The sequence below is a fragment of the Fusarium keratoplasticum genome, chromosome 4, assembly GCF_025433545.1.
Source record: "Fusarium keratoplasticum isolate Fu6.1 chromosome 4, whole genome shotgun sequence".
NCBI classification, from domain to species: Eukaryota; Fungi; Ascomycota; class Sordariomycetes; order Hypocreales; family Nectriaceae; genus Fusarium; species Fusarium keratoplasticum.
Window position 1 is genome coordinate 5190328 of NC_070532.1, and position 12149 is coordinate 5202476.

At 49.1% G+C, this 12149-nt stretch overlaps 4 protein-coding genes across 4 annotated transcripts; all 4 read left to right on the top strand.

The window, feature by feature from the left end:
- Positions 1-64: 64 nt before the first annotated feature.
- Positions 65-1317, top strand: NCS57_00662500 (uncharacterized protein; the record flags this gene model as incomplete). Its single annotated transcript, XM_053056508.1, has 3 exons — positions 65-280; positions 326-878; positions 929-1317. 3 exons carry the CDS (start codon positions 65-67, stop codon positions 1315-1317), a joined length of 1158 nt encoding a protein of 385 aa, XP_052915463.1.
- Positions 1318-2297: 980 nt separating this feature from the next.
- Positions 2298-2873, top strand: NCS57_00662600 (But2 domain-containing protein; the record flags this gene model as incomplete). Its single annotated transcript, XM_053056509.1, has 1 exon — positions 2298-2873. The coding sequence occupies one exon, from the start codon at positions 2298-2300 to the stop codon at positions 2871-2873; it is 576 nt and encodes a 191-aa protein (XP_052915464.1).
- A 1067-nt stretch (positions 2874-3940) lies between these two features.
- Positions 3941-4574, top strand: NCS57_00662700 (uncharacterized protein; the record flags this gene model as incomplete). The annotated part of the gene is made up of 2 exons (XM_053056510.1): positions 3941-4163; positions 4216-4574. Exons 1-2 carry the CDS (start codon positions 3947-3949, stop codon positions 4572-4574), a joined length of 576 nt encoding a protein of 191 aa, XP_052915465.1. The 5' UTR covers positions 3941-3946.
- Positions 4575-9555: 4981 nt separating this feature from the next.
- On the top strand, positions 9556-11654 carry NCS57_00662800 (uncharacterized protein; the record flags this gene model as incomplete). The annotated part of the gene is made up of 9 exons (XM_053056511.1): positions 9556-9773; positions 9827-9969; positions 10022-10165; positions 10213-10274; positions 10324-10384; positions 10433-11010; positions 11063-11193; positions 11244-11483; positions 11531-11654. The coding sequence occupies 9 exons, from the start codon at positions 9556-9558 to the stop codon at positions 11652-11654; spliced, it is 1701 nt and encodes a 566-aa protein (XP_052915466.1).
- Positions 11655-12149: the final 495 nt, after the last annotated feature.

The window sequence follows — 12149 nt, forward strand, 5'->3', positions numbered from 1 at the left end:
CAATGTTCTTCTCCGAGCAGAGGCAGTGGTATGATTTGGAATCTCGTCCTGCAGCATCCTGAAGATGTCGACACTCGAACAGGGCGAGCAGCTCCAGAAGCTGGCTTATGCCCATCCTCCGATCAAACCACAAAGGTTTGCCCTCGTTTTGATCATTGTCGTTTTAATATTCGTGGTGATTGCGACGGTTATTATGGCTCTGAGGGTCTACGTCCGGGCTTGGATGCTGCGATATACCGCAAACTGGGGATGGGAGGATACCTTTGCTGTGTTATCCTATGTAAGACTCGAGGTCGTCATGCTTACAGTAATAACTAGTTGTCAGGGCTCTTTCATCGTCAGTAGCGTATTTGCCGTCAAAGCAGCATACTTTGGCCTTGGGACGAGGGACGATAAACTCAACGATCTCGTCATGGTTCGATGCGCCGAATACATGCTCTACTCCCAGGTCACGTACGGAACCACGGTACCATTGATCAAAGCCTCAGTCGTATTCATGCTGCTTCGCATCACCGTCGAACCAAAGTATCGCTGGACGCTCTATATCATGCAGCTGCTCGCCACGGTTATGGCAATCGTTGGCATAGTTGCTTCTCTTACCTACTGCACCCCCGTCCGAGCATATTGGAACCCTTTGCTTGGAAAATGTGGTGACTTCAATCGAGTTGTCATCATTGGGTACGTTTGGACGGCTGTGGGTATTGTGACAGACTGGTGCTGCGCCATCTTGCCCTACTTTGTGGTACGAAAGCTGCAGATGAATCGGCGGTCCAAGAGAATCGTTATGCTCATCCTAGGACTGGGTGCTCTTGCAAGTACAGCTACGATCGTCAGGGCGCCTTACCTTCAGTACTACCTGGCTACAAAGGACAAGCTATGTGAGCCGACTACTCCGTTAACAACTATCTTCTCTGACTGGCATTCGCAGACTGGAACGGCCATATTTCCCTTTGGTGTCAACTGGAGAGTGGAGTCGCCATCACCGCAGCATCCCTCCCGTCTCTCCGGAAATTGTTTACCCGATATTTCGACCGTAGTCGTGGTGCTTCCAAAGGCCAGTCAGCTGGCAACGCGTCGAGCGGCCAACAAATCCACACGATTGGAGGAGGACAGGTGAATGTGGGAGGGACACAGCTTGATAATCTCACGCCAAGCAGCAAGGGTAGAATGTCGGTAACTGGCAGTGGGGGGAAGTGGCGACGTTTGGAGGACGAGACGTCCAGCTCCAAGGGCATTATAGCCGAGGGTACAACGTATGCCGAGACGAGCAGCATAAGTGATAATGCGAGCAAGCACTATCAGTCAAGGGAGGTTTAAACTCAACAGCGAATTAAACTTACAGTATGCATTGTTGAAGTAGAGGTTCCCTGGACTTTGTGTGTGTTGGCCTGAATGCCCTCTTTATCACTCCGGACAACACCGGAACGAATACCCTTTCGGCGGTAGTCATACCAAGTCAGTCATTCGTACCAACATACGCCAGCATAAAGATTGAGATAAAATTTCCATGATGTAAGATTATTTTGAAGAATGTGCAGCACGGTGGCTTCAAGTTAGCCCGTCTTACTGAGCTACGCGGTCGATGGAGGGTGACATCCCGGCTTGGTCTTGATGCCAAGGCGCAAATCTTTGAGGGGAAGACGAGCTGAGTGTTAATGCCGCGCTGTTGAGTAGTCACCTGCCTGCGCTCACCCAGTAAAAGTGTACTTGGTGTGGTTAAAAATAGGTGGTTCAGTGTGGTATATTTAGACACAATGCCTAGCCAATGACGTCTCAAGGGGCCCCTCTCGAGGCTTGAACAATTTCTCCGAGCTGATGAGCCTAGAATATGCATAATATCCTTAAGAATTAACATTCTTTGAGCTGCGCTCTCAAATACGATTTTATACTTGCTCTGTTTGAATACAGTGTCTAGTTCCCAAATGGATTCATGTTCATGAGTGTTCGCGGATATCCGCCTGTATAACTAGGGAGCATTCTCCTTCGAAGTCAAGTTCTGGATATCCGGTCAGCAACGGAGATCTGCGCGGCCCGAAGGATCTGCAAATGTGGGTTGATCAATTAACATTGGCTGTATGCATCTGCAATGAGGTCTTTCGTCATTGATAGACCCGAATTATACGAGGCACCCTCCATCTCTAAGGCCTCATAGTGCGGATGTGCGGGAACAATTACGACTATCGAGGTATAAAAAGGTGACAATCCTACTTTGTTCTCTCTATCTGTCTATCTTCAATCACCATCGTCTCAACCGCTTCCATCAAGCTTAGACAATTCCCCAGCCCCCAAAAGCAAACATGAAGCTTCTTGCCTTCCTCCTTTCCAGCGCAGCTGTCTCTTTGGCCGCACCAGCCCTTGAACCCCGCCAATTTGAAGACATCATCTTCCCCGCGGGAACCTACCGACGTTGGGTCCAGAGTGGAAAGATCGTTCAAGACCCCCAGGATCAGCTTTTGATCGTCAAGAACGGCAAAGCTGCCGACGAGACAACCACCATCGTCACATTCGACTTCGACCAAAGCACAGAAGGCAAGACCTGCGAACTCATCTTTGAGCTCTGGGATCGAGATGTCTCTACTGGAACGCAGACCCTCGACGTTTTCACGTGGTCGGATCCCCCACAAGGACTTAAGACCTTTTCGGTTGCCGACATTGCTCGATGGGCAGAAGCCAAGAGCAGAGACAACCATGTCGGTCGAATCCTAGTCCCGAAGCCGGGAGACGCTACATGGATCCAGGCCTATCAGGGGTGGCCAAGAATCCCTTGTCCAGCTGGGCAGCTCATCGGTGTTGAATATGTCGGTGTCGGTGACCGTGTGGAGGTTCGTTGGGATATTGGTGTGACGGGACCAAGGTTCCGTGTTTTAGAGTAGCCTAGGTGGAGTCTACGCACTTGTGGTATTACAGCTCTCTGTCCGTATGGACATCCGAGGGGAAATCAGTCGTTTTTTAGGCCACTCATTTGTCTGGCATGTTCACCTTTCACAATTATACTCACTTCATGACTAGATTTGATTCAGATAAGCATAGTCTTTCTTTGAATAACAATACTTATAGCTTCATTGTTGGACCCTCAGCATGCACACCGTAAGAGCGACTGCCATGGACTAAATCCGAGTTGCCATCCGCGGACTATGCTCTTTCAATAGTCTCTCTGTTTTCCATAACGAACATCGCGGCATAAATTTGAATTAGACAAATTATCGATACTAAGCCCAGACCCTGAGCTATACAATCGTGCTCTGAGTGTAGTGACTTTTACCTCGTCACCATGTGAACCATGCCGCTCTTCCGTTAAACATAATCTGCCTCCATCATCCCTATCTGTCGATTTAATCTGGCTATTCCCATGTCTCAAGATTTAATCATTACGCTATTGTGCTTGTTCCGAGTGACATAGACCCCGGGTAAGAAACCGTGGGTAGTAGCATAGGATTGCCCATACCCTCGGCAGTTGATGCTAAATCCCAAATTGGGCGCTATTGGCTAAACCATTTGCCTCCCGGCTCCATCTCATTGATGATACAAACTCCACGTGAGTAATAGCAGTGGCTTGACAAGTGTTTATTGCTCATCAAGGTGATCAATATAGACATGTAACAAGAACGGGCTGAGCCTGAATGGTACTGTTGCTTGCGACTTGCACTCTTCCAAAGCGTCTTGAAGCGCCTGAGTGCCACAACCAATCCAAGAATAATGGCCCTTGTCCGCTACCAGATTCAGATTAGCTAGCTCCACTTATCTCTACCGATAATTGATCCCATTGGACATGTGTTGAGACCCCTGGCGTCCATGTCTCATGTCCTTTACCGATGTTTCCTCTCATTGGCTGAACACGTTGTAAGGCAACCTTGTAGTTCGCCCTTAAACTGTCTTCAATCAAGGTATAAGAAGCTCCTCATCCATCCCATGATCCCTCAAACAGACACGCAGTTCATCAATCAAGATGCCACCTCCTCCAGATCCTTGGGATCCCCAGGTCCCTTCCCTTCCAGAAGATGCCGAACCGTTTTCGCATATCAACACCCTTGATCCGAACGGCCCTGAGGCTTCGCATTTTCTAGACAATCTCCACATATCTGCTTTTGAGCCTTCCGACTTTGATTTCTCGTCTCTCATGGACCTTGATCAGATTGATGATGCCGCTTTACTAGACATTCCAGGTCATTGATGACTCTGCCCTCTCGAAGAAGTTACGCTGATAGAGAAGTCCAGACTTGGATATGACCGACATGTCCATGATGCCCATCGGAGATTCCACTGCGGCTGATCTACCCCTCCTTGAGACCAGCGACTTCCAATCCCCCGCAACGGTTGGTCCCAATTCAAGCCAGGTCTTCGGCCAAGCCTGGGTTCACGATGCCCCCGGCGCAGCCGAGTTTGGGTTTCCGTCCATTGAAGCACCTGTCAATTTTCCCGGGCCTTCCGATGCCACGAGCGTCTTGTCGCCTTCGCTTGCTTCCGACAACCTGGGATTGCCAGAGAACTGTCATAGCTGGGGGCATGATGGAAACGCCAGCCAGCTCCAAAGTAAGTTTGACCATCTCCAGCGAAAGAGTTTTCAAAGCGGGTAATAACCTCACATATTGGTCCTTTAGCCGTCTCCAACTCATCCAACACGATTTCTATCCCACACGCCGCTCCCGCCCCATCGTACTTTTGCGAGACCGCTACCCCAGCTCCAGTTCTCGGAGAGCACCGACAGGGAACCCAATCATTCATCCATCAACCGGTCACTGGGCCAGTCTTTCAAAATAGAAGACCTTTGCCACCCGCCAGGCGTGGAGGTCGACGAGGTCGTCTTACCAGAGAGCAAGCCGAACGGCAGCTTATGGCGCGGGCAAATGGAGTTTGCATTCGCTGCAGATGTGTGGGGATTGCGGTAATACATCACCACCTTTTTATTGAATAATGGATATTTACGAACCCTGGTGTCAGTGTGAAGGCGGCTTCCCATGCAAAGCTTGTCTGGTACTTCGCAAGCCGCGGCTCTGGAAAAGCCCTTGCACCAAGGCCCAATTTCTAGAAATTATTGAGTCCGAGTCCTTCTTTCTGAGTGAGTAACCGCTTCTTCCATGTATCTGCATTCGATATCGTCTCTAAGCAACTCATGACATGACTAGGAACGTCGATACTTCGAAACCTCTGGATTGATACACTCGACATTGAAATTGCCCAATTGATAATGCGAGTGTTTGAATGGGGGAAACATCCATATTCTGTTGATATGCTCGGCAGAAAATACAAGATGGACTGGTACTTCGGCTTCCGGGGGCTCAGTTTGCTTTGTTTTTCGGAAGGCTTCAAGAAACCGAGCCCAGACAAAATAAGGACGGTTGAGAAGCAGCTTCTCCGTGAATACCCTTCAGGTAAAGCAGTTGATTTCCTCCGGGATCCCGAGAGACCCGACAAGTTCCACTGGGTAGTAAGTATACACCGAAGCCACGCCGTGGAATAATATTGACCGTCGTAGTATACATTGGCATTCTTTTGCAGCGGCAAACAATTCTCCAATCCTCTTGAGGAGGATGCCATCAGAACAACCCATTCAGTGCCTAAACCCGAACTCGACCCCAAAGCCCGCTTGCTTTGGTTCTACTGTCGATATGGGGAGCTTTGTCTTTTCAGCTACCTTCAGGAGAAAGCCAACAATCCCAGCAAGGCCACTGAGGATCAGAAAATGTTCATCTACAGCGCACTCTTCATTTTGAACCATAGTGTATCCCAGGGACGTGTCGATTCTCTTGGAATGGTATGACATTTTACAGAAAATTATGCCCAGTATGCTAATTTCTCCAGAGTCACAACGCAAAGAATGTCAAACGCGAGGTTCAAGACCATCGAGATCGGCAAACACGCGTTCGAACTGCTCTATGGATCTTTGCCTCTGTTTTCGTCTCAAAACTCCCGGCTTATACCGACTTCTGGAATCACCTGCCTGAACAACTGGATTTGTTTAGGTGTGGCCCTCGAAAGAGTATGCAGAAGAGTCTAGCAGATCTCGATACGGATATGCTTGTGTCATCAGATGATATCTTCGGCCAGAAGAGAAAGCTTTTGAAGCACCTCTTTGCAGCTGAGGATAAATATGCGGGTACCCTGCCAGAAATGTACCAGCAAGACGACGCCCGACTCTTGTGGAAATGTATGATGTCCAGCACTCCGCAGGGCATTCGCGAGATTCAGCACATTAGTGCCAGCCAGCCCACTGACTTGGCCGAAAGAGTTAGGCTCTATGAACAAAATGAGGCCGAACGAGTCATGGTCCCCAAAACGAGCGAGCAACGAAATGAAGCTGCGCGCCGTTTCTTTGGTAGACTTTTAGCGATGAACGAGTCGCTATTCATGCGAAACGAGACATCGCTTTGTCAAACTGATGCATCTTTCCGGCCTTCTTCTGTCCGTTTTATGATCTTGCTTGCGCGCTACCTACACCGGATCCCCGGACGTTGTCCCACTCATGTCAAGGAATACTCAAAGCAGCCCAGAACTATCTGGCCCGATTTGAACCTTCTACTATATGGAGATTATGAAGAACAAAGTCATCCACATGCAGCAGTGGACTGTGTCAAGGCGTCGCAACGGTGGCTGAAATTGGCCAGCCTGCTTGGAGACGCAGCCTACTTCATGGGAAGGGCTGAGCAGCTGAATCGGCACCCATTTCTTGATGTTGAATCTGTTATCGAATCTGGGACCGACGGCGAGTTCTCGCGACTTGAAAGACTTTTATCGCGTAATGGTTCTTGGATTGGGGCCACTTGCCTCGAACTCAGTGGCCTCGCCCAGGCACTTAGCCAGGTTTCTGATACCTATCAGCTGGCCAGGATGCAGTCTTTCCAACGTTTACTTCACCGGAAATGCCGAAATGCATTTGGAGAAGTTGCCCCCTTCGAGCGACGGAGCAAGCTTAGCTATGCACACAAGGTGATCGTGGAACATGTTGGGAGAGAACTACTAGATCTCATTCCTCCCCCCTCACAGGTGGAAGAAGGGCACCGGTGGGTGCGCGGCATTCTGGTGTTTGCCATCCTGGAAGCCATCGAGGACATGTCGAGAGGGAAAAAAGAAACGCCTGTTAAAGCTGGCGTGCTAGCATGGATTTCCTACCCGATTTCCCTGGCTTTGGTCAGATTCTCTAGAATGTACATCCGGGGTATAGCCGCGCTGGACAATAACTGGCCTGGGCCAGGGAGGATGACACGACTTTTACATGAAGCGATAGAAAAGTTTGCCGCCTGGTACATACCTTGTGTTTTCGAGCCACAGAGCATGAGTCAGGGGGCAAGGGAAGAAGCGTTGAAAGCATTCCGTGATATAATTTCCGGCTGAATTGGATCTAGTTGCTAGTTTCACCTATTCAATCTACTTCGTGTTCAACAAATGACTGCTCACGACATACCGCCTGCCCACTGGCCGAAGAATAACAGGACCACTACAGCCAAGTAACAGACAAACTAAATCCCTATTCTCTTACCACTCGAGAATAGGTGATTCCGATAACGCCATCATCACGTCCCTTGGATACACGTTATTAGTCCACGGAGGATACGCGCTGCTCAAACACCACTGACGCACAAGTGATAGCTAGAGGAGCAAGAGGTAACATGCATTTGTACAGGAACGCGAATAAAATTCAATACCGTAAAAAGACCAAACGTTAGATATAATAAGCCTTCGCAAGGCAGTAGCCATGGAAAGCTAACTGGTAGAAAGGTTTTATCCCTTTCTGCCTGCGCTCCACCAAGCAACACATAACTCTGCGACATGCAGATGCAAAGCTTAAGGCCTTTGCGACTCTAAAACCATTTAATGGTGCGTTAACCGGCCTCAACTACCACCTCAAAGGAACCGCCCAAGCCAGTCAAATCCCAATTCTCACCTCTGAGCTAGGGGCCAAATCCAACACCCATCTACCCTAAGCCCGAGAGTGCGAATATGTCTCCATCATCGCGTGCTCGCCACTGGTGGCGTCCAAGCATTTCAAAGAACGGACTGCAGGTTTTGCAAGCAGCTCTTGGCCTATCAGAATCTGACCAACCGTCACCTATCATTGTGGCAATCGACTTTGAGCAGACTAACAACTTGAGGAATGGCTTTGTTGAGAGTCAGGACTCCCAGCTTGGTATTGCCACATTCGACACCAAAGTTTTGTTCCAGCCAGTTGAAAACGGAGAGGACCTCATCAAGACTAAAAACTATATCACGGGGTCGGAGTCTTACATCGAGAAAGCCTCCAATAGGTTTGCCTTTGGGGAGTCGACGGCGATACAACCGGCCGAACTTGTGTGTCAAATTGACAGAGCGCTACCTGAAGATCGGCCTATCGTCCTTGTTGGCCATGCAGTCGAGAATGAACTTGATATATTCCATGCTCCTGGGTATGCTCTTGCGCACCCTTACATAGAAGTTATCAACACCACCCAAGTAGCAAACGAGGTGTATGGGCCTTGGCCGTGCAAACTTCGGGAGTTGCTTAAAAGGCTTGGATGTCCATTTAATCGACTCCACAGTGCTGGGAATGATGCCAACTTTACCCTCAAAGCCGCATTACTGTTAGCGACTTACAGATGCCTTGACAGAAAAGAGGCTGTTGTCGACCGGTTGAGAGAAATCGTATCATCATCAGCTCCAGGGCCAAACCCATGCTTGGTAAGAACACCAGACCAATACTGCGATATTATCAACAGCAGAGTCCGCAAGAAGGGGAAGAAAAACACGAAAAAGGAAAAGTCAAAGTCATGGAGCTTAAAGAAGCAGAACAAGATTAGGGCACAACGAGCGGCCTGGAGAATAGAGGCTGAAAAGTTGCGACTTTACTAGCAAGGCGGTCAATCCGAATTCTCTCTGTCCTGGTATCTTTCACCAACTAGAGGCGATTCAAAACCAAGAAGACGATGGTGCTAGGTAATGAAAGAGTAACCATCATGTCGACTATGACTCCCAGGCTATTCCGCTTTTTCTCTACTTCAGTGAACACACTGGGGTGGTGGCCTTGAGGTATTTCTTCATGCCATGCATAACAAAGCCGATGATGAATTTTCAAAGTAGAAAGCAACTTGGGAAATGATCCCAGAGCTTTAAAGAAGCCCGATATACCTAAAATAATAATAATTAGAACTCATCAAGTCATTGTAAAGCGGGGAACGCGGGCTATGCTTACCGTCGCTCGCGGTGCGGAAGTTATGAAGGTCCGCGATGAGATCCGGGACATCAGCATCGCTCCCAGCATTGCCAACGGCACTTATAAATGCCCGCTCCGCTACTAACTAGCCTGCCATCTGGGGCTCTCTCGCAATTTGTCTGACCCAGCCTCAATCTATTACAAAGAAACAGTGGGAAGAAACTCAAGTCGCGCCGCGTAGTCGGATCAGCACAGCCAGGATCGGATTAATAATGTCAAGGATGGCCTGGCATAGCATGATTGCCGTTTGGAATCAAATTTAGGATGGTTGAGATGCATGATTCAGCTCTGCATATAAAGACATTGCCGTATTGCTATCTTGCCCAGAAATATCTCAAGCACAACCGCACTTCCAGCCTTTCTAAGCTCCAGCAATGTTTTTATCAACTGCAACCGCGGCTCTCGCTGCTGTCCTTTGTTTACCCCAAGCCACTCTTGCCTGTAGTAGCTGCTCATCCTCCCATGTTTATCCCCGGAATGGCAGCGATCGAGGAGTGCAAACTGCAAACCTGCTTCTCAACCAAGCTATCAAAGCTCTTGGTGGCAGGAAGGCCCTGCAGAATTTGCATGGTGTCACCTATGAGTCCGATGAGTAAGAGACGTTTTAAATCCGTACTGGGTCCGAATGGAGCTGACCAAATCCAGGATCTTTCGCATCAGCACCTTGATGCAGAACTACAACCTTTTCTACGAAGACCGGTACGTGGTATCTCATGGTACCCAAAACATCTCGTATTCTTTCAAAGATGGCTTCTCTCAGAGGATCGACCGTAACTATCAAGTCTCTGGTAGGGATTTCCTCTCAAACACAGATTAGCCTTTCCTCTAACTCGTCACCAGACTACTTTGCTTTCGGAACGCCATCTATCCCACCTGTCCAGTTCTCACTTGTCATGAAGGATGGTCCTGAGGGGTATGCTTGCTACAATGAGGGAAATGATCTCGTATTCTTGCCCGGAAATGCGACTGCCGGCTACACAGACTGTGAGTTCCTTGACAACTCTTATTGGACGTGCACTCATCTCGATTAGCTGCCCTTGCCGAGTATCTTTTGTTCCAGGCGCACAAGATGTCGCCCCGACTCTTGCTAGATGTTGGTGACATTCGTTGTTGTTGCGGATGCGCTGCTAATATTCTACTAGATGGAGAAGCATCAGCCCACCCGAACCACTGTCACTATCAACAACGTCGATTTCCCAGCTGGTACGTGCATCCTGTGCATCCAGGAGCTCTTCTAACTTAAGCCCTCAGTTCACGATGAACACCTCGACATCGTTGTCGCTTTCGACCTCGAGACCAAGCTGCCTTACATCATCCGTTCTTTTGAAGACCATGCTATCTTTGGCCGAACAGAGAACGACCTACACCTTTACAACTACACTGAAGTTAATGGAATCCAGTTTCCTACTCGCCGCTTCGTCTTCCAGAACGGCACTGCCATCGTGGAGCAAACCGACTTTTCGAGGGTCATCCCAAACCCAGACTTTTCTGCTGACTTTTTCGAAGGGCTTGAGGAGAGCAAGAGTGCAACTCCCCGGGCTGCACCCGCCAAGATCCCGGAATACTCGCACGCAGAGATTGGAGAGTATTGGACCAATGCCCTATGGAGTGGTCCCTATACTGGAACTTATGACAACATCACTACTGAGACGCTTGGCCCTGATCTCCCCAACGCCCACAAGTTCTTGGTTGAAAACAGCCCAATCGTGGAGCATCTCATTCTGGATTTCGAGGATGGCGTTATCGTGTATGAGGCCCCTCCTCATCAGACAGATCTTGTGATTCGATGGGTCAAGGAGAACCTCAAGAAGCCGATCACCCATGTCTTTGTAAGGCGTCTACCACCTAATCATTAGCAGGATCTTGTACTAACTACCCAAGCTCACACATCATCACCATGACCATAGCTATGATGTTCACAAGTATGTCGCTCTGGGAGCCAAGATCATCGTTCCTGAGGTTGCAGCCAAGTACTGGAAACAGATTCCTGGTGCTGAGCTCGTTACCTTTACGTGAGTTCTTCCCAACCCCCGATGGATCTATATCTAATATGCCTTGATAGTGAGGGAAAGCCGTACATTCACGCCGACAGCACGATGCAAGCTCGCTTCATCTGGCACGAGGAGGCTCCCCATTCCGTTGACTGGTCGTACTCCATCGTCACCACCCGCTGCCCGTCGGCAAACAGCACCATGTTGGCCTACGAAGCTGACTCTTTCTCCACCCTTACGCACTTTGACCCTCACTTTGCTTACGGCTGGCTTAACCAAGCTGTCGCTGACGGCATGAGCAACAACACCATGTAAGCCAACCCCACCGTTCTATCCTACAGACACTGACCTAGTATAGCGTTGTGCCTACTCATGGAATGCCGGTTCCCTTGTCATTCTTGCTTGACCAGATTAGCTACGTCTACCCGGCTCTCGATTCGACTCATCTCCGTGCTGGAGTCCCCAGCTGCCTCGCCTACTAGCGGCATTCCTCAGACAAGCTTTTTGCATTGAATTATTGTGTTGAGACCAATATCAGACACAGCTCCCGAATGCCACTGCCAAAGGTTAATTGGGATGGAATGCAGTCAGATCAGTGCGCAGCCATAATTTCTTCTTCATATATCGCTGTACTTAGACCAAGAATGGGCTTAGCTCAACAAAGCACGTTCATGTAACTATTACATAGAATTTCCCTCCACTATCAAGTTTAACCCTGCGCACACCTCTGCAGCCAGATTGCCACAGACCAGGGGATTGGTATGCCTCTATCTTTAGCAAGCCGAGGCCCAATTAGCGCCTCAACAGGTTGCTTGATTACTGTACACTGATAGGGCCCTTCTCCTCTTTCATAACTGGTCGATTTCTCATATTCCCGGTTCGTCCGGACTTGCCTCTATCATCAGAGAGTTAACGGAAGTGGAAACAGGAGTGGGAGGGTTGATGGACATGCGGGGTAAGATAGTGAGCAAAGTACC